Raw genomic sequence first — 22,579 nt, forward strand, 5'->3', positions numbered from 1 at the left:
CAGTGAACTAACTATCACAGAAATTTCTAATAAAATTTAGAAATACAGTATCCAAAACTAAACAGGTCTGCAAGGCACATACAAAATCCATACAGTTTTAACGATTAACACTCGGTGCCTAAATTTATATTACTCTGTTCCTCTAGACTCTAATCTTCCTCTGGACAGTCTCTAAACACTCATTACAGTAATTAATCTCCTCAAACAATACTAAAAATTCACTAACCAAGAGGCTTCCTTACTGAACTGAAAAATAAGAACAGAATGTAAAAACTGTGAAGAAGACAACATGGAGCAGACTCAACACCCTTCAAACTTTATTCCCGCACCAGACCACTGTTAAACCATCCATTACAGTATTTAGTTTCTGTTAGAAAACTTAGAAATTCCATACCCAAGAACCTGTCTCACTGAAAACCAAAAGAAAAATCAATAGAACGTAAAAACTGGGAAAAACCAAAATGGAGCAGGCTCCAAAAACCATGGAGCTACCTCCATTGGCCTTGGAGCCGGCTCCTAATGCCTTGGAGCCGCCTCCTTTACAAGGAGAGTCGGCTCCCTCCAAGGGAGAGCCGGCTCTCTCCCTCCTCTTTTCTCTGTTATCGCATTTTAGCATCGTTTACACCTTCGGCACTTCAGTATTTTGGTTTCCAGAATTTATGCCTTACTTCCAGTAAATTTCCACCCTTGTTTATGTCCTTGGTATACTACTAGCATGGATTTAAACAAAGAAATTTACAAGAAAGTTTCAAGTGTACTCAGTTTAACAAGTATAAACACATACTGATACGCTTCCAATTTCTAAACATGAAAACATATATTTTCTTTTTGTTTTAAACATGTAACTCAACCTGAAACTATTTAAGTATGCAAAGAACACGAAGCCTAAGGGAGAGAGTTAAGACAGAACTTGCCTTTGAGACTTTTATTCAAAATCTCTACGCCGTCTTTGAAGGTTCTCGGCAATTCCTACTGAAAAATTCCTTTGTTCCTCCTCTGCCTCCACAGACGTGTATAGGTTTATTTTTCTTTTCCTAAAACCCTAAACAGAGGTAACCTATATATTTATAGAGTTGTACCAAACCCTAAATTAATTCCAAGCTCCAAGCTGAATCCTAATCGGCCCAGAGATAATTAAAAATCTACGTCGGCTACAAACGTGACTTGTAAAAACAAAACCCTAATTAAATATAATTAAATCAAAATAATTAACAATTAAATTAAAATAATTAAACTATTATATTCAATTAAATTAATTCAAATAAAACAACTAAATTAAACCACTTAAGCAAAAATAAAGAATTAAATACAACAATTCATAATAAATTTACTAATTACAAATAATACGAGCAATTCAAGTAATAAGACATTTAAACCCGTCATGAAACTTAAACACCAATTTAAACAAGTAACAAGTATGTCAAATAAACAATTAAATAATTTAAAATTCAATTAAAAGAATAAATTAAATACCAGGACTATCATTTTGAAATTAGGGGTATTACACATAATTTCTGGTCAACACCTTTTTCAGACCTTATTGAGTCAGCAGGGCCTGCATCTTGATGCGCCAAAGATTGAAGCTAATCTTGCCATCAAATTTTTTAATCTCGTATCTAGTCGACATCTCAAAAAAAAAAAAAAAAAACTCCCCAAAAAAATTTCTCGGTGAATAGTACTGTATTTGTGAACAGTACCCGAATAGTATGTGTGAACAGTACCGTATGTGATAATAGTATCTGTACACAATACACGTATCGAGTTCTGATACCAGTTTGTTACGAAATAAGGATCGAGTAGTAGTTTATGAGAACAAGAGAAAAATAAATGACAAGAAAAAAAAATGGCACACACACAAACGAGACAAGGATTTACGTGGTTTGGTTATGCCTACTTCCATGGGGAGAAGACAGAACAATATTTTACTATGGAAATAAAGAGATACACGACTAAGTGGCTCACACCCAAAACCCAAATTACATCCAAAATCTCACACACTTTGCTTCTTTTTTTTTTTTTACTAAGCAAACTCACTCAATTTGTTGGATGCTCTCGGATGAATGGATTTCATGGCTATTTATAGCCACAGTGAGCCACCAAAAACTTGCTGATCAAGAACATATACTTGCTGACCATGCCTAGGAAAAGTTTGTTGATCACACTCTGTTATACTCCTAATTTTAAAAGGATAGTTTCGGCAATTTTATAATTATTTTTACTGCATTTTTAGTTGTTTATTTGGTTACGTGCCTGTTTGTTGTAATTAATTGATTACTTGCTTTATTTATTGTATTTATTTGTTTAATTGGTTATTAATTGATTACTTGTTTTATTTGTTTTATTTAATTGTATCTATGTGTTTAATTGGTTATTAATTGATTATTTGTATTTTTATTTGTTTTATTGAAAATTACTTGTTTTAATTAGATTAAATTAGTGTAGTAGTATAATGTAAAATTAGGTTTATTAAATTAATATAATGGTTATAGTTTAAATTGGAGTTCACGAATGGGCCGATTAAGTTTCAGTTTAGGGTTTTAATTGGACTTAGGTATTGTACTTGTCTATAAATATATACCATGCGTCTACCTAGGGTTTTAGAACCCTATTCACGGCACATTGAAGGCAGAGACATAACAGAGAGAGGGTTGAGAGAACAGAGGCACCGTATGGGCTACCAAGGAGAAAAACAGAGAGGACCAAGGAGGTTGATTGTGGATTAGAGCCAGAGGAGTAAGAGGCTTGACGGTATTTAGTAATTGTCGGGAACTTAAAGACGACGCCAAGATTTCATAACTAAAATCACAGGCAAGTTCTTTTCTTTTTCTCTCCCGTTGGCCTGTGTTCTGTGCTGTAATGACCCTAGCTGATGCCAAAATTTTTAAAAAAAATCGGCATGACCTTCGCTAAAATTCGTCCTACAACAACCTGTTTAAATGTATTTTTAACATGTCCCAACACAAATACAATTAACATACTCCAACATCCCATCCATCCGTTCATTATACCTCAGCATGACTCATCTCATGGTGGAACATCTACATACCATTTAATCCAAATTATCATAATTACAGTCCCAAAATATAGTACAATAACAAGAGTTCACAAAATCTCTATACCAAATATAACAAATTAAGATTTTACAAAAAATATGGGACTTAATACAAAAATAGCAAAAAGAAGTCTTCTAATCCAAATTAGGCCTGTGGTGGAAAGTCATTTGCCACTTCTTTCCTGTTTCCTGAAAAAAAATTATTAAATAATAGGGTGAGCATAAAGCTCAGTAGGTAGTACTTAAGACACGCATCTTGTGTCCTTGTGAATCCATACAAAGAATAGATCAATAGGAATAGGGATCATACAATGTCGGGATAATACAACATTTCAACCAAACTCAAGTGCAAACAATACAATGCCATGGAATGCAAATGCATGCCGATGTCGCTCCCCATTTTCACATTTCAAACCATCACTTTCAAACTGTTAATACAACCTGCCTTTTGGTGACCCCGCAGCGGCACGAGAGGAGGATTGACTACTGTCCCTAGACCTTTGGTAACCCCGCAGCATCATCGAGGGGCCCAGATAGCTCAACCACGCTAGGGCAACTCTCTAGTCCTCTCTAGGCTATATTAACACTCCGGCCCTTTGGTATCCCCGCGGCGACCGGGTTTTCATAAAACCATTTCGTAAAAACTCTTTTCCCAAAATTTCCCTTTTTGTTCCAAAACAATTTCTCCCATTTCATGCCCAATGTAAGTGCATGAGTACATCAGTACCACGAATATACTCATCATTCCACAACCAACTCAATTTAAGTAAGCAAGGCATAATTTCACAAGAATTTCTCAAGAAATTTCAACATGCTCTTATACAATAATACATGTAGCCTAACGAACATATATAAATCATCACATAGGCAAGTTTTCCACATAAAACATTTAATACAAGCTCTCACATAATCACATACACATGTTCTAACTACTTCTAAACTATAACTAGCACAAATAAACATGTCTTGCAACAATTTAGAAGATGTAATTCACATAGGAGCAAGAAAATTGTTGATTAAAAGCCCCTACCTCTAAATTGAACAAAATCCTTGAAAGGGGTCTTTAATTTCGAACTCCCTAGGAAGCACCAAATCTGAAATTGCTTACACTAGCACGTAGAGCTCATCGTGGGCTTCGTTTTGTCTCAAACGGCACTTAAATTCGGTAAGTATTGAGAGAGGAATCAACAATGGAAGCTTGAAAAAAAAAAGAAAAGAAAAAAAGAACAGAGAAGAAAACAGAGACGGGAGAGAGGGAGCAGATGGAAAACTAAGACCAAATGTGGTCTTACGAGCATTTAAAATGGGCGTGGGTCCCACCTTTTTTTTCCTTTTCCTTTTATTTTTTATTTTTTATTTTTTATTATTTTAAATTCTCACCACTATACATACCATAATTACATGTATATATATATATATATATATAAAGAAAACACAAGACATTACATGTGCATACCTAGATAGTCTCTAGGGTTTTAATTGATCGTTAACTGAATCTTGCTTGTTTATTATATGCTAATTTGATCATCTGTATGCATTGAATTAACTCTGTTACAGTCTTGCAAGTTTGGGTTTCAGTGTTTGTTTTCTTAAGTATGTTAAATCGGTAAGTGTTCTAAGGTTTTTAATAATGCAAACTGGTTTAAATAATGGTCTGGAATGATACTAGACACACTTAGGACTCTTAAGATCAGTTTTAGAAATAAACAAAATGGTAGGAAGAGGCCGGAGACAAAACAAACGGTCAGAAACGGAGCAGAATTGGACCGAAGGCTCTCAGAGAGGGAGAGAGTCAGCTCCATGGAAGTGGGAGCTGGCTCCCACCCCTTTAGAGCCGGCTCCAAGAGGCATGGAGCCAGCTTTATGCATTAGGGAGCCTGCTCCCAAGTCCAGAGAGCAGGCTCTCTCTTGTTGCGCGTTCTGGAATTTATTTTTTTTGTATTGTTTGAGCGTTTGGATTTTTCCGGTTGGTTTTGGGACTTCACAGAGGGTTTAAATATTTAACTTTAGATGTTATTAAGACCTCTAATTGAATAAGTTATCCATTATATTAATTGAATTAACAGTATGAAATAAAACCACTTTGCATGCTGATTAACGGTTGGAGGGAAATTAATCACTTAGTTTAATTTGGCGATTTAACGGATTATAGCATGAGTTTAAATCTTATTTTAAATGCACAGTAGGGTCATTTAATTATCAGATTTAACCTAAGCATGCTCTGGATTTTAAATTGCTGAAATATTAGTTTTTTTGCAATTACATGAATAAAGGATTGGATTTAATTGCTGAGATATTTTACACTATTCTGCAATTAACTGGATTATGGTTTTTAACTGGATTATGGTTTTGGATTTTAATTGTTGAAATATTATACACTATTCTGCAATTAACTGGATTATGGTTTCGAACTTTAATTGCTAAAATATTATACACTATTCTGCAATTACCTGGATTATAGTTTTAAACTGGATTATGATTTTGGACTTTAAATTGCTGAACTGTTATTTATGTTCTGTAATTTACATGGATGTTGTAGATCGTATGTACCGGTATGGGATGGTGGCATACTAGGGATGGTTTAGCTCAGAACGCTAAAACCTACCCTATGGGAATAAGGGAATGGATTGTAAAAATTGAATCTTACTTATATTTAGATCAGATCAACTAAGTAAGTTGAGTGACTACATGGATTAATTGTTGTTTGTAGTTAAGTCATATCAACTGAATAAGTTGAGTGACTAACTGGATTATAAATCGTATGTCAGATCAATGAATAATTGAATGACATACTCTGGTTTTGGACGGACTTTAAATATATGATTATGGTATCACGAGATGAGCTTGAGTCTCAGGCTCGTAGATTAGGGTGCGTATATGCAGTGGATGCGTAGTTGGCTATGATAAGTTGAGGTGTACCCTGTTAGGTCTAGGTATTCATGCCCACCTTTGGGTACGTTTTTGCATGTTGCCTTTTATTCAGGTTGAGGCCCCCTTTGTAGTTCGGTGAATGTCCCTTAGTGTGGATATATATACATATTTACGGACTCGATAGATATTGTGAGATATCTAGGATGTATCTGCATATCAGGTCACTGTATGGAGTGCAGTTGGATTAGAACTTGTTCGCAGGTCTGACCCACTCTTTTATTTTTCAGGTATCGGACGGTTCCAATCTAAGGGCTTGTTCGGGTTGGGCAGAGACGGTCATTCACTCTACCGACAATGTAGGACTTCATTCTATGTTTTAGATTTGGATTTTATTTCCAGTTGTTTATTTCAATTGGGATTTCGTTTAGGGGTCCACTACATGGTTTCCCGAGTTGTACTTTGGAGGTTTTGGAGAGAGTTGGATTATTTAATATTTAACTTTGGTATATTAATTGTTTGATATTCCCTTGGGTTTAGGCTTGGGCTTGATCAACCCGTGTCTCGGATTCGAGGGGTATCAACACACTCCTTGGCTGCCAAGCATTGATGATATAATGGGTGATGAAAAATACATATGCTGAGTTGGCAAAATTTTGAGCCATAAGTTTAACAAAAGGGGGATTTGGTTTTAGGGTTTCAATTGTGGAGTGGAGATATATATGGCTGATATCCCATTTTAAGCATTTAATATGACTTAAAAAACTAATATGAGGAACGAAAATTAAAGAGAGGCCCAAAATAGGCATCATGTTGAGTCATTTGTAACTATCTTTTAATTCTGTACCTAATGATTTCTTGAAACCCTAAACATACAAAACGATTTTTTAATCTATGAAGCATACAAATCGAGTTTACATACGGAACTCTAAATAGACCCAACTCATTCTTGAAACCCTAAGCACTAAATTGAAAACTCAAAATCCAGTAATTGTAAATCGGACAAATCTCCCTATAAAATGTGAGAGCTCTTACTAGTGATGGAGAAAGTGAGCATTGGTGGCTTTCCGGTGAGAAGTCGGTGGTTGTCAGGGGCTCTAACGGCTGGGATCGAACGTTGTTCTCTTCTATGGAAGAGAGAGAGAAAGGAGATGAGAATGAGAAATGTCTCAGCTAATTGGAGAGAGAGTAGATGAGAGAGTGAGAAAATGATGCAGTACGATTTTGGCGCGAAACTTAGGTGCCCCCCCCAACACATTAATCAAAGAAAAAATAAATACGAAAAACCTTGTGGTGTCAAATATTTTGGGACAATTTTGTAAAGATTTTTTTTATAAATTGTTTTAAGGCTTAAGTAAATTGTTTTGTTAGATATTATGAAATGTATTATAATTGTCCTTACAAATAAAATTAATTTTTAAATATTTAAGTAAATCGATTTAAATAATCAATCATTATAAATTTTAATTATACTTTATCTTACTTTTTACATATAGTTCTATTAATTTATAATTTTTAAAAAATTTAGATTTTATATATTATGGGTAAAATTGATAGGAAAAGTGAAATTTTTAAAAGAATAAACTTCTAAAAAAAATTAAAGGAATTTTTCTACAAAATTATTTACCGTATTAGTTAGTGTACATATAAACACATTAACTTCTCTAACGTTACATATAGTTTTGACTTAGAATCGTCTATGCACTTACACCAACATTATAAATAAAACACTATATTTCAATTTCAAATTTTCTAACTTATATTACAATATTCTTTTGCGTATCTTGAGATTCTTGACCGATTAAAGTCCTCTATCTTTCACAGAATATAGGGTTTTGAAGCATCACTTGTTTGCCTTAAATAATCCCAGATGAGATATAAAAGTACTAAAACGTATACTTTAACATAGATCATCAAAAAGTTGCTTTGAGTATGCTTCGAGTAGATTTACCTATCAATTAAAGAAAAATAAAAATAAAAAACTCTTGCTTGCATTTGTTTATTTGATAATTCTGTTATGTGGGATTTTGAATAGATCATGAAGTTATCATAACATAAAAAAAAAATTAAATAAATAAAAAAATATAATAAAATTGAAGTTCTAAATGTCATTATACACAAAATCAAACAGCTTGCTTGGCCTGTAACCCGGAACAAATAAAAACTGAAAACAGAAAATTGTACAAAACAACTCTCCTTGGTTTAGTTTTTTAAAAACTATTTCCTAAAGATTCGGTTATAAAAAGATGATCTACTTTCAAAGAATGGTCTTTTATCGTTCTTCTGTTCTCTGAATTCTTAACAACTTGTTTTTAGAGTTAAAAACCGGGCACAAACATACACTTGCAGGTATGGACTACAGAATGGACTGATCATGAGCTCACCACCATCAACAATTCAACAAGTTACTCATTGTTTTGCAACTACAACTATAACTCTTTTCAGTCAGATATGTTAATTGGAAACCCTACTAAAACCAAATGGATCTTGTCAGGCTCAAGAATTTACAATACAATATGCTTCAGTTGACAAGCCTCGGGTTTAGGCTGAACAATGATTGATTATATAGGGACTATATTCAATGGCAAAGAGTCGAGGACAGATTATGGTTGAGAATCCGAATTCAACAAAACCTACAAAATTGAATCAGTTGAAGAGACATTGAACACATGTAACTATTAGTTACTCAATACAGACAGTATACATACACCCCAAAAAATAAGAGCCAACTTGGTTCCATGACAGGAAATTTTATCAAGGAGAACAATTCTATAGATGCCGAGCGGGCAATAGATCTCTCCCGCGTGTGTGAGCTCCACAATGCATCCTCGGATAATTATCTCGGCTGTTCCAAAATTTTGTCGAATAAAACTTGACAGGTTATTGAACCCCTTGGAAACATTAGCACTTTCTCATGAAACTCTCTCTCTTGCTTTTCTTCTAAATCAAAAGTATAAATTTTCATCGTATGCAATACTTTGGCATTTCTCAAAAAGTACTCTGTCAGCTTCAGCTCATCACTCAGACCCTGAAAAAAATTAAATCCAATTTCTTGGAGATGCATCAAGAGACAACAAGGCACCACTTCTTGTTCAACAAAATTGAAATCCTCAGAAGCATTGTCTTCGCAGTTCTAGAGACAGAAATCAAAAGTTTAGAAACTGTGAATCAAAAACTAAATGCATACTTCAAAATTTTCTTATATGTTAATTTAGTCACCTTAAATTTGTCCAAAACAAGACGTACTAGGTTAGGCATGCTATTGAGCAAGTGTAGTAGACGTTTCCAGCCATAGCAATTGTGAACAACCAGCTCCAAACGAATCAGATTAGTGAATAAAAGCAGTTTATTGTCAACAGCATAGTCGAGAGCCTTAATAAGACATGAGCATAAGTTATGGAATTGCTATAAATATACTAGATCAAATTTTAAAAATAACAGCAATAACAAACTTAATTAAAAAGGAATTCGAAATTGAATTTATCAAGAAAAGAATTGCAAGCTTACCCCCATGGTACGAGCACCTAGAGATAGATATTTGACACTACAAAGTTTCCTGAGTAGCACAAGTACACGATCAGCATGTTGTTCGGTTGACTTGGTTTTTATACAGCAGTGTCCAACATCAACATCTGCTTTAACCAACGAGGTTAGGTTCTCTAGCACATAACAAGGCAAGTAATCTTCATGGAGGGTAAGACACTCAAGACCCGGTGAATTGATCACAATTTCATTCGAAATATATTTAGAAGTTGCGTCTACTTGATTACTTCCCAAATCTAACTTACAACGCTTCAGAGGCGCCCGCGTTGAGAGATCGAAACTTAGTTCATCATAACTGTGAACAAGTCCTTCAATTAAAAGATCTTCAAGAACAGGGCAATTCCAGAAAAGATTTTGCATCAATCCATTGTCCGGAAAATTAAATGAAACATGGAGGACCTTAAGACTTTTAAAATGGACCGAGCGAGGAACAGTACTTAAACTTACAAGAAATCCCAGTTTTAAGACTACCAATGTTGGGCAAGTGAAGAGGCTTAAAGGGCATCTAAAATCCCATTCGCCTTGGTTAATAACGATTTCAAGTTCTTGAACCCCACGATTTATGGCTACACTTATCCATGTATATACTCTTGATAAATCATTTTCTTCTATACAGTTCAACCGGAATTTCTGAATGCAAGACAATTCATGATTGAAAAGTACTCGATCAACAAAGTTCATATCTGAATAAGGTTCTCCAAACGGCAAGTTGACATCGAAGTCTAGAGTGGGAACACAAGCCCAGAGGTGCTTCCATCTTGACGACAGTATGCTGGTTCCGACTGCGTCTATTGTTGGTAGGAAAGAAAGAATGTGAACAAGTAGTGAGTCTGGCAAGCTGCTGATCCTATCCACCTTCTTGAGAATTTTTCTCATTTTCTTTGAAGATCCCTCATGGTTTGACATTGAAGCCATGTATCTGTAATGCAAAAATGGATAAGAAATAAGATTATTGGGAATTTTGTACCTCCTAACTCTACAGTGCTGTAAGGTCAAGTGTTTGAGATCACAAGAAAAAAATAAGTATGTGTCATTCGTGATCACACACACACACAAAAAATGATAACAAGTACATGAGATTATTGAGAATTTTGTACCAAGAAAATAATTAACAGTACAGAGAGCTTCCATCACTTGGGCTCTTTCTTCTACCCTAATTCATCTGAAGATAGAAGTTACATGTGACTGGCCTTTGTATGAAAATAGCCCCACACAGGACTTTTGACAAACATTACGTGTTCCATAGTTTTGAATGTGGAACCACTTGGTAAATTAGAAAACTGATACTACAATGGATCATATATAATCCAAATGACAAAACATATTCGGAATCTATAGAAAAATTAGAAGAATTACTTTATACAGAGTAAAAGCATACATACACTGAACTTGTGAATACATATGAATTTAATTTCTTGGTAGATGAATTGAAATATGATTAAATAGAGACAATAGGAAACACAATAACATTTATTTCTAACAAACAAAGATCCTAGTAGACACTGAAGAACATAACAAAGTAGATGATTTAGTCTTTCTTACCACCAATTCATTTCAATTTCACGTCACAAAGAAGGTGTCTCTCTCTCTCTCTCTCTCTCTCTCTGAGGCTGTTTTGAAGAGCAATGAAAATGGAGCTCTGAAACCCTAGTCCTCCACCTCCTCTCTCAAACGATCCAAGTGTGTTGAAGTGATGACCAAAACCCTAATCGCCCCTTTCTTTCTCTGGAAATGTGTTGTGCCGAAATGAAAAAACAGTCACTTTTTCTCTCTCATCTGTCCAAGGGGTGGAGAAACGAAAAGGCACACCCATCTTATTTTGTACGTCTCGAAAACTTTTGAGTTCCTTCCGGATTTTGTTTTTGAGTTCATTTTTAGACATATTTCTTTTATATATTTATATATTATTTATATTTTATATTAGATATCTATTTATATTACTTTGACTCACAATTTTTTTTTTTTTTTTTAAATTGACAATTAATATGTACCGAAAGTAATGTTATTTTGTTTTAAAAAAATAATTAAAAGACCATCTTTAATACCCTGAAAATATGAGTTTAATAGGTATAAATAGATAGATCAATATGTGATGTTACTCTATAATTTAAAATTTTGAATTTGAGGCCAAATATTTCCTCAATAAAAAAATATATCACACGTCATCATTTGTCTATCCTTTTATCTATACCCTTTTTTTATTTAACTAAATAATCTAAACTCTATTTTTATAAGAATTAATTTATATTTACTAATATACGGAATAAGTTATTTACTTTAGAGTAACACTTCTACATGGTCCTTATGATAAGAGGAATGAATTTTTTTTTTTTTTAACTTAGATGTATTAAATAATTGATCTCAAAAAATATAATGATTAAATGAGGAGAATACATAATTATTCTCATGAATGAGACGTCTTAAAAATATTACCCGATAGTTTATATATCATCACTAGCTATAAAGATTGGGGGAAAAATATTCATTTTCATTCAAAAATCAAATGAAAATATTGAAGGCTAGATCAGAAAAAGATTCCTCATTTGATACAGCACTCAACCCATTGAACAGTAGGAATTTCCATGCCTTTTAGTTGCACTATAAAAGTTTGTTCTTCCTCCTCCTTTATTTATTTATTTAAAAAATAAAAATAAATTCAAGCAACTAAGAGGACAAGCCCAAGCCAAAAAAGTAAATATTGTGCCATTGTCTAATGTCTCATAAGCAACAAGTTTGTAACAAACAAACAATGGGGGTCTCTTGAACTCCCTGGTGATGAATTGACACTAATCCTCTCTAAACCATTTTGTTGGTTGGTGTTCAATTTTAATGAACATTTGTTCTTTCAGTGTGAAGGGTTTTAAAACAGGTTTATGAAAACTAAAACTAAAAACTGTCTTCATCAGAAATAAGTTTAACAAAAACTAGTACATTTTCTTTCATTATAGAAAAAGTAAACAGATACAGCAAAAGATCATAGACCACAAGGTTTTTACATGGCAGAAGAGTTATCAAGAACTCTACAGATGCCGAGTGGGCAATAGCTCTCTCAATTATCTCTGCGCAAAATCCGGCCGGAGCAAAAATTTTCTTCCGTGAGAGTAAAATTTGAGAGGTTATTGAGCCCCTTGGAAACATTAGCAGTTTCTCGAGAAATTCTCTCTCTTGCTTTTCGTTTAAGTTAGAAGTATTAATTTCCATCTTACGCAATACTTCAGAACTTCTCAAGAAAAACTCTATCAGCTTCAGCTCATCACTCAGTCCCCAAAATCCATTAATTTCAATTTCTTGAAGATGCATCAACAGACAATAAGGCACTGGTTCTTGTTCACCAGAATTGAAATCCTCGGAAGCATTATCTTCATAATATCTACATTTCTGGAGACAGAAACAAAAAAAGTTCAGAAATTGTGATTCAAAAACATCATACATACTTTCAAAGTTGTTGCTTATAGGTTTAGTCACCTTCAATTTCTCCAAGACAAGATATACCAAGTTAGGCATTCTATTGAGCAAGTGTAGTAAACGTATCCAGCCATAGCAATCGTGAACATGCAGCTCCAAATGAATCAAATTAGGGAAGTTGAGCAATTTACCGTCATCAGCATAGTCGAGAGCCTTAATAAGACATGAACATAATAATCAAATGGAAGTGCCATGTATATCGGACTAAATTAAATTTAAAAAATAACAGTTCCAACAAACTTAAAAGGAAGAACAAATTCAACAGTCATAACTATTATCAAATTAAAGAGTGCAAGCTTACCCCCATGGTACGAGCACCTAGAGATAGATATTTGACACTATAAATTTCTCTGAGAATTACAAATATCCGATTAGCACGCTGTTTGACTTCCATAGCTTTTGGACAGCAGTTTCCAACATTAACATCTGCTTTAACCAACGAGGTTAGGTTCTTTAGCACATAGCGAGGCAAGTAATCATCTTGGAGAGTAAGATACTCGAGAATTGGTGCATTAACCATAATTTTGACCCCTTCAGCTTCATAAGCTGCCTGTGCTGTAAAATCTAACAACTCTTCAGGGATGGTGTGGAGACATCAAAAATTAGATGATCATCACTGTAATACTGTCCTTGGATGAACAGGTCCTCAAGAACAGGGCAATTACAGAAAAGGAATTGCGTTAAGTCATTGTCCGGAAAAATAATTGAAACATGGAGGACCTTGAGACTTTTAAAATGGACCAAGCAAGGACCACTGAAACATAAGTTACATAATAGATACCTAGTTTTAAGACTACCAATGTTGGGCAAGTAAAGAGGCTTAAAGGGAACTAAAATCAAGATAAGTGGCTACAGATGGGTGAATAACGATATCAAGTTCTTGAACACCACGTTCTATGGCTATGCTTATCCATGTAGATAAGTTGGATAAATCTTCAGTTTCTTCATAACAGTCCAAACGGAACTTCTGAATACATGAAAAATCATGATTGAGAAGTACTCGATCAACAAATTTTATGAAGTTGGAAGGACTCATATCAGAATAAGATTTAGGTTTAAATCTCAAGTTGTCAACGAAGTCTAGATTGGGAACAGAAGCCCAAAGGTGCTTCCATCTTGATGAGAGTATGCTGGTTCCAATTGCGTATTTTGTTGGAAGGAAAGAGAGAATGTGAACAAGAAGGGAATCTGGCAAGCTGCTGATTATATCTCCCTTGTTGAGAGCTTGTTGCACTTTCTTTGAAGATCCCTCATTGTTTGAGATTGAAGACATGGTCCTGCAATGCAAAAATAGATATAGTTTAAAATTTATATTACGCTAAGTATACGAAAAGGTTGTAGTCAGTGTATCTCCTCAACTTTTCAAAGTGAAAGTATGAGTCTCGGACAATTTGAGTGGGAGTTATTCGCGAGCACCAAAAAAAATAATAATAATAGCAAGTATATGAAATTATAAATTGAGAATTTAGTACTAGTCAAGTAGAGAAAACAATATGCAGAACTAAAACATTCTTTGGAAATGGGAAGTTTGATAAGAAGTAAAACACACACATGCACACAGACACACACAGAGAGTTCAAATAAGGAAAATGATTAGATGGAGATGGTTGGCCTTCCTGCTTAATTCCAACACTAGGGGGCTCTTTCTTTTGCTAATTCATCTTAATTTATGCAAGTGATTTTTGACGGTTGCGCCCGCTAATTTCAAATCAGTTACTAAATTTCCTTCCATCATAACTATAATATAGACTTTAGCATTTGAATCAATCAAAGGTATAGTTCCATGAGGACAAAATTAGGTAAAAGATTAAGCCACTTTGGAGATACAGATTAAACTAGCAGTAAACAATAATCACTTAGGTCAAATTAGGGTTTTCATTCCTGAAAAACAATAGAAATGGTTCTCGGATTGCAGGCTTATGTAAGGCTGGTATACAAAAGGGGATTAGGGTTAGGGTTAGGGTTAGGGTTTCAATGGTGGGGTGGGGATATGGGCCTATGGCTGATTATGCATTTATCCTCTTCCTCGTGATTTCTTGAAACCCTAAATATACCAAATTGATTTTACATATGGAACTCTAAAAAAAACCCAACTCATTCTTGAAACCCTAAGCACGAAATCAAAACCCCAAAATCCACTAATTGTAAATCAAATCCTGATATAAAATGTGAGAGCTCTTACCAATGATGGAGAGAGTTCCGGTGAGACGTCGGTGGCTCTTACGGCTGGAAGAGAGAGAGAGAGCGAGTGAGAGTGTAAAAGAGAGAGTGAAATGTCTCTGTTATGGAAGAGGGAGAGAGAGTAGAGGAGACTCAGGAGAAACTGTGTAGAGTCCGTTAGGTTCGTTGATTCATGGGCGGGCCAGTGGGAAACACATTGTTGGGCTTGTTTAACTGGGCCTCCTCTTTAGCATGTTTAATTTTGTTGAACGGAACGATGTTTTAGGCCCATTGAGGTATGCCACGTACATAAATGATTTTTGTAAGAATTTTAATCATACAGTATTATTTAAGTATGAAAAAGGTAATTATAAATATATATATACATATAGCAATCATATCTAATAATCACTGTACTTAGAGTGAATAAGGTGTTTTTTTTTTTTTTTTTACCAATGCGCAAAAGATTACTTCTGATTATTTATATATTATATAAGAGTCAAATGAAAAGCAAATGTTTAAATTTTTACTTTTTACCGTCAATTCTTAAAAAAGTAAACTAAAAATACAAATCATTTTTATTAATATAATTTTATTTTTTAACTTTAAAAAAATAATTCATTTTTTAATTAAAAAAAAAGAAAAGTGAGGATTTGTTATTTTTTTTTACTTTTTATACTGTAAACGGGGAAGTAATTTATTTCACTGTAGCCTCAACCTTAAGAAATTAGAATCATTATTTTACTTTCTTAGAAAGTAAAAATGAACAGGCCTAGGAAAAATTGATGTGTTTTATTTACCGAAAAATATTAAAAAATTTACCCAAAAAAACAAAGAATTGATGTGTTTATGCATTTATTAAGAAAAAAATCAGTGATGTGTCAAAATTTACAAGTTGTCCAGTCGGCCTTTCATATTGCTGCAGATCAGGACCGAATTATTAGGCCCAATTAATAGACATGTTTAATTAACATAAAAGGCCCAATAAATAGACATATTAAATTAACATGGAAGGCCCATTAATTTCCCAAACAACAAATATATGGGTTAATTTCACTTAGACCCCTGAGGTTGGCGTATATTTTACTTAGATGGAGATTTGATTTGTAGCGACCACTTGGACCCAATTAGTGGCTTAATATTTCACTTACACCCCAAATGTCAATTTTTGGTATTAAATGACTATGTTACCCTTTGACCTAATATTGACTATTTTTTATGACTAAACTGCCCCCAAAGCACATTTCCTTTTCTTCCTCCTCTCAGGCAATCTTCCCAAATAACCCTCAATATGATCAGCCCCCGCTTCAGCCCTTCTCTCTTATCATTGTCGTCAGATTCCGGCGATGGATTCTGATTTACAAGCGAAGTTCGGGTATCATTTTGACATGGTTTTTTCAATGAAAATCCGCATAACGACGGATTATTGAGAAACGCCGTCAGACCTTGATTCGCAAACGAACCGGTCTGAGGAATTTCGCCGCTCAAATTTTTGTTTCGGAGATCAAAACTCACTGTCATCGACAAATTTCCCAATTTCAACCCACCAGTCACCACCACCGTTAACAATCATCTCCAAATGAACCAGTCACCACCGCATCACTGAGTTCGAAATCCGCAACCTTCAAATCACCTTTGTCGTCGACGAGGAGGTTATCCGGCATCAGATCGCGGCGACAAGTTGGTTCGGCCGTGGATGACTAGCGGCGGCTCAGATGACAGCGACTGCGTGCTCTGGCGATGGCTATGGATGAACTGCGGCTGTGCACGGGTGAGTCTGACCGGTGAATGGGATGGACTCGGGCTCGCTGTCAGGCTCGCCGTCGAGCTCGCCGCCACCATCATCCGAAGCCACAAGCTCGCCATCATACGGACGGTCCCTGAGCCTGAGCTTGCTGCAACGTAAGAACTTCTCGATGGAGATAATCAATAGCATATCGCCGGAGGACCTCCAACCGACGGTCAAGATCTGTATCGACAGTCACCAATCGCCGTCGATCGTGGTAAAGAGGACCTCCAACACGTCGTAACTACTCTCCTCAAGAAGATGTCGATTGGAGCGTGTGGCGCAATTCCGGCGAGGGGGTGTTGAGCTTGTCTTTGCCATGGTTTGAGTCCGATTCCGGTTCGGATTCGTCTCCGGTGGGGTTTGTTGGGTCCAGCGGGTCTTGGTGGCAGCCATCCTTGCCGAGTTTGGGTTTGATTTGCAGGGCTGTGGATTGTTGATTTTTTTTTTTTTTTTTCCCTTCTTGTGGTTGCTGATTACATGGTCTGATTTTGTGAATAAAGGGCGTTGATTGTGGGGTTGTGATTGGGGTAAGATTTGGTTTGTTTGATTGATTACAGAGGTGGTGGTTTGTGGGTGTTTATGCACTTTTTAAGGTGGTGTGTTGGTGGTTGAAGGGGGTGGGTGAGAGAGATCGTAGATGAGCGAGATGAAAGAGGGGTGTTTATGTCATTTAAAATTAAAAATATTTTGTAGTATTAAAATTTTGAGGGTAAAAAAGTCAATTCACATGTGTTTGAGGCCAAAAATCAAATTGGGGTCTAAGTGGTCGCTAAAAATCAAATTTCCATCTAGGTGAAATATGCGCCAACCTCAGAGGGTCTAGGTGAAATTAACCCTAAATATATTGTAAGGCCCATAGATATAACATTTCTGTGTAAGCCTCGGAAACCCTAGCTCCTCTCCCTCTCCCTTCACTCTCATCAGACAATCTCCTATCTCTCTTTCTCTGTATCTGAGATGCCGTCACAGTAAGGTTGAAGCTTTAATGGGGCTGAAGATGGTTAAAGATGCTTGCTAGATTCTGTATAAGAAAATATCTTCTCCATTTCGAAAGGTATGTAGATCTACATACATTTGCGAATATGTGTGTGTGTATATATATATATATATTCACAGGTCTTTGTTATCATGTAGATAAGAAAAATGGAGTTGTATGTCTACAGGCATATATGCATCTTTGTAGTATTTGAATGTATATTGTTGACAAACCTGAACATGGCCGAGCCGTCTAGCTTCTCTAGACCAAGCTAAGATATTCCAGATTCTATTTTCCTAATGTATTATGAGTATATAATGTGATTGGTGGCAGAGAAAAATTGATGTACTGGATTAGAAATCTACTGATCAGATTTTTTTTTTTAGGTACATCTTAAACGATATCTTTGTGCAGAATAATGTGTTAGTGAAAAGAACTAATGGTTAAAATTTTAAAAAACATAAAAATTCAATTGGCATATAGAATTATTTTATGTGTGTTATGTTATCGGTTGAGATTGCACAAGAAAGAAAATGGGGATTATGTGAATATTTGGAATGCATTTTTAGAAGAACTATATCGACATTCTTTGGTGATTGCTAGAAGAAAGAAATTTACGCCGAATTTGGGTGGATTTGATTTATAAAAGATGGATAGAAGGATATAGCATTGGATCAATTCCAATTTCTAGTGATTGTGTTTGGTCATAGAGAAAGATATGGCAATTCTGGAATAAAGCAAGGCCTTTTATAAAACAGGACAAACTTTTATGTTATGAATCTTTTGATAATTGCCAATTGGCATATTTTAGGTGCTGAAAATAGTTAAATGATAGATGAAAGGACTCAGTTGTGCTAGTGATAACAATAGGTGGACTTGGACTCCAATGAATAGTTCTCATCTTATGGAAGAGCGACAAGCTTGAACACCCCTTTCACGTCGGTGAGTGGAGCCTGAACAACCCAAAGCTCGCCTTGGCTCTGGTCTTCTCGGCTCATTTGCAGCCCTACTCATACATGTGACATCTTTAGAAAATCATAAATAATTGGATGGCTGCTTCAGGACTCATTTGAAATGAACAGTTGCTATTTCGGGGAGAGGAAAAGTTTGAAGCAAGAAGACCAATCATCCAAAATCACATGCGTAAATTAAGATGAGTTAGCAGAAGAGAGGGCCCAATTACCAAGTTTTGGAAGCAGGAATACCCAACCATTTTATTTTTTAAAATACAGAACCATGGCTTCAATCTCAAACAATCAGGAATCTATAAACAAAGTGCAAAAAATTCTCAACAAGAATGATCGGATCAGCAGTTTGTCAGACCCACTTCTTATTCACATCCTTTCTTTCCTTCCAACAAAATATGCCGTCGGAACGAGCATACTGTCATTGAGATGGAAGTGCCTCTGGGCTTCTGTTCCTACTCTAGACTTCGACAGTAAATTGTGGTTTGAACTTAATTCCGATGTGAGACTTTCTTCCAACTTCTTGAACTTTGTTGAACGAGTATTGTTTAATCATGATTTGTCCTGCATTCAAAAGTTCCGTTTATACTGTATTGAACGTAAAGAACACAAATTATCTAGAATATGTACATGGATAGGTGTAGCAATACAGCGTGGTGTTCAAGAACTTGATATACGGATTGGAGTAACTGAAGAACAAAATTACTTACCTTCAAGCCTCTTCACTTGCCCAACATTGGTAGTCTTAAAACTAGGACTTCTAGTATGTTTCAGTGTTCCTCGGTCAGTACATTTTAAAACTCTCAAAGTACTCCATATTTCACTTGGTCTTTCGAGCAATGAGTTGACGCGAAATCTCTTTCGTAACTGCCCTGTTCTTGAAGATCTTATCATCAAAGGAGATATTCCGTGTAATGAAAGACTATTTTTTGATGTCTCCACGCCCGCTCTGAAGAGTTTTAAGTTCGATATTGATACAGATGATGGTGAAGATGTGTGATACCCCTCGAGGATCCGAGACACGGGTTGATCAGGCCTAGGCCCAAAACCCGAGGGATATCAAACAATTAATATGTAATTGAACACAGAATACAAGGTAAAATAAGAATTAAAAATAATAAGCTGAATGAATGCTAATTGAAAATCCTTAAAATAATATAATTATTGAAAACTGTTAAATCCCAAACTCTATAGGTTTACAACTCGGGAATCCATCCATTAGACCCCTTATTAAAAATTCTCCAAAAGATAGTGAAATAATAATAATAAAATCCAAAGCTTAACATAGAGAAGATTTCTACATAATCGGAGGAATGAATAGCTGTATCTGCTCTTCACGTCCAAACTCTAACCCTAGAACTGACGAGCACCTGAAAAATAAAGAAGTGGGTCAGGCCCACATGCAAGTCTTGATCTACTACAATCCAAACAGTAATCCGATACGCAGATACATCCTAGGAAGACTCAACAATATCTAGAGTAGTCCATATATGTCTATAGTACACACTATAGGATGCTCGCTAGTCCAGTAGGTTTGTCTCAGCCTGAATAGAAGGCAACATGCAAATACGCACCCTAAGGTGGGCATGAGTACCTAGACCTACCAGGGAACAACACCTATGTCCAGTTATTCATCCTAGGCGATATACGCCCCCTAACCATGGTCATGAGACTCAAGCTCATACCACGGCACCATATAATATATATATATATAAAGTCCGTACTCCTCCTAATACATAATACCATCCATCTGTGTAGTGGTCTGATATATGTATAACAAATCCATCCTGAAACCATAGTGGATCATTCAATTCACAATTGATATGACCTATGTTGGTGATGGACTTAATCTTTTATGATTAATCCATACCTTAATCCAAATTTAAGTAGGCTTAGTGTCTGAACTAATCCGTACCTAGTATGACACCGTCCCATACCGACGCATACTATCCTCCAGTTTTCGTAGTTAATAACACAGTATAATTACTTATTAACCACATCCCAGAATAAACATAAATATAGTTTAGCATGTACACAACCAATATATGCATCCAATATAACATTTAGATATCCCATTACAGTTCTTGTTATAAATGAAAAGACTGTACATTTAGCTCCTCCAGATAACACAGTTGATGAGAACAGTATCAGATATTAATCAATTATACACTAAAATTTGCATAAATATAGTTTAACATGTGTATAACTAAATTGTGCCTCCAATAACAATTTTAGAATCCCAGTTCCAATCCTTTAAATTGACAAATCAAGATTATACAATTTATTTCTCCATATAATACCATAACTGATGCTGGTATGTTAATTTGTAAACATCAGTTAATTCCAGCTAAGAACACATATATTTTAACAGTCATATGCTCTTAACATAGCTAACAATATGATTCATAATTTAAGATCATGCAATAAAACTAATTGCTAAAACAGTAAGCAGCGTAATGTAAATATTTAACCATTCACCTACGAGCCCTCTATTTGACCTTAAATTAATTCCTATCCTCAATAACTGAATGTGAACTTGCTTCTTAACATTATTATAAGTCTCATACACATATTTACAACATTCAGTAGCTTCAAATCAGTTCCAAAAAATTCAATTTCAGCCAAACGAACCCCAAAACATAGTTTCTGAACCTTTTCAGAGAGAGCAGGCTCTAGAAATTAAAAGAGCCTGCTCTTTCTTTTCTTCAGAGCCAGCTCTAGGCTCATTAGAGCCGGCTCCACAACATCCTAGAGCCGGCTCTACCTTCTAGGAGCCGGCTCTAAGGGTTTCTCAGAGCCTGCTCCCCTTTCCCCATAGCAGCTTCGTCCGTTTCATCGTCTTCTCTGATTCCTGTGAGTACCTGTCCTCTGTGGTATTTTATTACATGTTTTTAAGGTCTATTCCAACTCCAGATTGATTATAAAACAAGGATATACAATGATATTTAATCAAAACTTGAATTGGAAAACAAACTGTTACTCAATAGAGCAAGGTTACAAAGTTTCAGTTTTTATTTCTATCTTGTTAAAACAACCAAGAACAGGTTTATTCCATGAATTGGAACATTAATTAAACATGCATAAAGGTTATAATTAAGCCTTATTTTAATTCCTGGAGTTTTCCTAAACACGCACAAAACACAGATTAAAGAGATAGAGAAGAACAAGACTTGCCTTACGTTTCAAAGTTGAAACACTGAACCCACGTCTCTGAGTTTTAGTTTCCCTTCCTCTGCCTTCCTAAGCCCTCTCTGTAAATTACTCACTCGCTGTTTCTCTGCCCTCACAACCCTCTGTATCACTGTATACGTGACTATGGTGAATAGGATTTACAAAAACCCCTTAGCAGACGTAAACATATGTATTTATAGGCTTAAGTTGAAACCCTAACCTTAATCCTAAACCACCTACAGGTCGGCTCAGAATAAAACACGATGAAATTAACAAAAACCCTAATAATTAAAAACAGTTAAGTTGCCTCTAAAATAATGAAACCAATTACAAATAAATCAACAAAATTAAATAAAACAATTTAAGCAATTAAACAGGTAACAAAAATCAGTCACAAAGATATAACACTTAATGTAAGCTAAATAAATTTAAGAATTCAACAATTTAATAAATTAAAGAAAACATGTAAACCAAAGAATTAATTTAAATAATACAAATAAGTCAAGTACGTCAAATAATTCAAAAACAAGTCAATTAAAACACAAATTGAAAAAAAAAATTAAATACCAGGACTATCTTTTTTAAATTAG

The 22,579-nt window shown here is 35.1% G+C and overlaps 3 protein-coding genes across 5 annotated transcripts; 1 reads left to right on the forward strand and 2 right to left on the reverse strand.

Moving 5' to 3' along the window:
- Positions 1-8,445: 8,445 nt before the first annotated feature.
- LOC132266860 (F-box/LRR-repeat protein At4g14103-like) lies at positions 8,446-11,317 on the reverse strand. 2 transcript variants are annotated; one of them, XM_059767861.1, is made up of 4 exons: positions 11,006-11,317; positions 9,428-10,382; positions 9,167-9,292; positions 8,446-9,053 (listed from the first exon to the last, which is right to left on the reverse strand). In XM_059767861.1, exons 2-4 carry the CDS (start codon positions 10,376-10,378, stop codon positions 8,757-8,759), a joined length of 1,374 nt encoding a protein of 457 aa, XP_059623844.1. In that variant the 5' UTR covers positions 10,379-10,382; positions 11,006-11,317; the 3' UTR covers positions 8,446-8,756. The 2 variants fall into 2 exon arrangements, with proteins under 2 accessions (XP_059623844.1, XP_059623843.1); XM_059767860.1 differs by having other exon boundaries at positions 9,140-9,292; positions 11,006-11,313.
- A 911-nt stretch (positions 11,318-12,228) lies between these two features.
- LOC132266861 (F-box/FBD/LRR-repeat protein At1g13780-like) lies at positions 12,229-13,739 on the reverse strand. Of its 2 annotated transcripts, XM_059767862.1 has the most exons (3): positions 13,230-13,739; positions 12,929-13,081; positions 12,245-12,841 (listed from the first exon to the last, which is right to left on the reverse strand). In XM_059767862.1, the coding sequence occupies exons 1-3, from the start codon at positions 13,446-13,448 to the stop codon at positions 12,350-12,352; spliced, it is 864 nt and encodes a 287-aa protein (XP_059623845.1). In that variant the 5' UTR covers positions 13,449-13,739; the 3' UTR covers positions 12,245-12,349. The 2 variants fall into 2 exon arrangements, with proteins under 2 accessions (XP_059623847.1, XP_059623845.1); XM_059767864.1 differs by lacking the exon at positions 12,929-13,081 and having other exon boundaries at positions 12,229-12,841.
- A 5,350-nt stretch (positions 13,740-19,089) lies between these two features.
- Positions 19,090-19,818, forward strand: LOC132316472 (F-box/LRR-repeat protein At4g14103-like). The gene has a single exon (XM_059814945.1). The coding sequence runs from the start codon at positions 19,090-19,092 to the stop codon at positions 19,816-19,818; it is 729 nt and encodes a 242-aa protein (XP_059670928.1).
- The last annotated feature ends 2,761 nt before the right edge of the window (positions 19,819-22,579 follow it).

Source organism: Cornus florida, unplaced genomic scaffold (assembly GCF_030987335.1).
Source record: "Cornus florida cultivar Cherokee Brave unplaced genomic scaffold, ASM3098733v1 CherokeeBrave_3.0.0_Hap2_Chr07, whole genome shotgun sequence".
NCBI classification, from domain to species: domain Eukaryota; kingdom Viridiplantae; phylum Streptophyta; class Magnoliopsida; order Cornales; family Cornaceae; genus Cornus; species Cornus florida.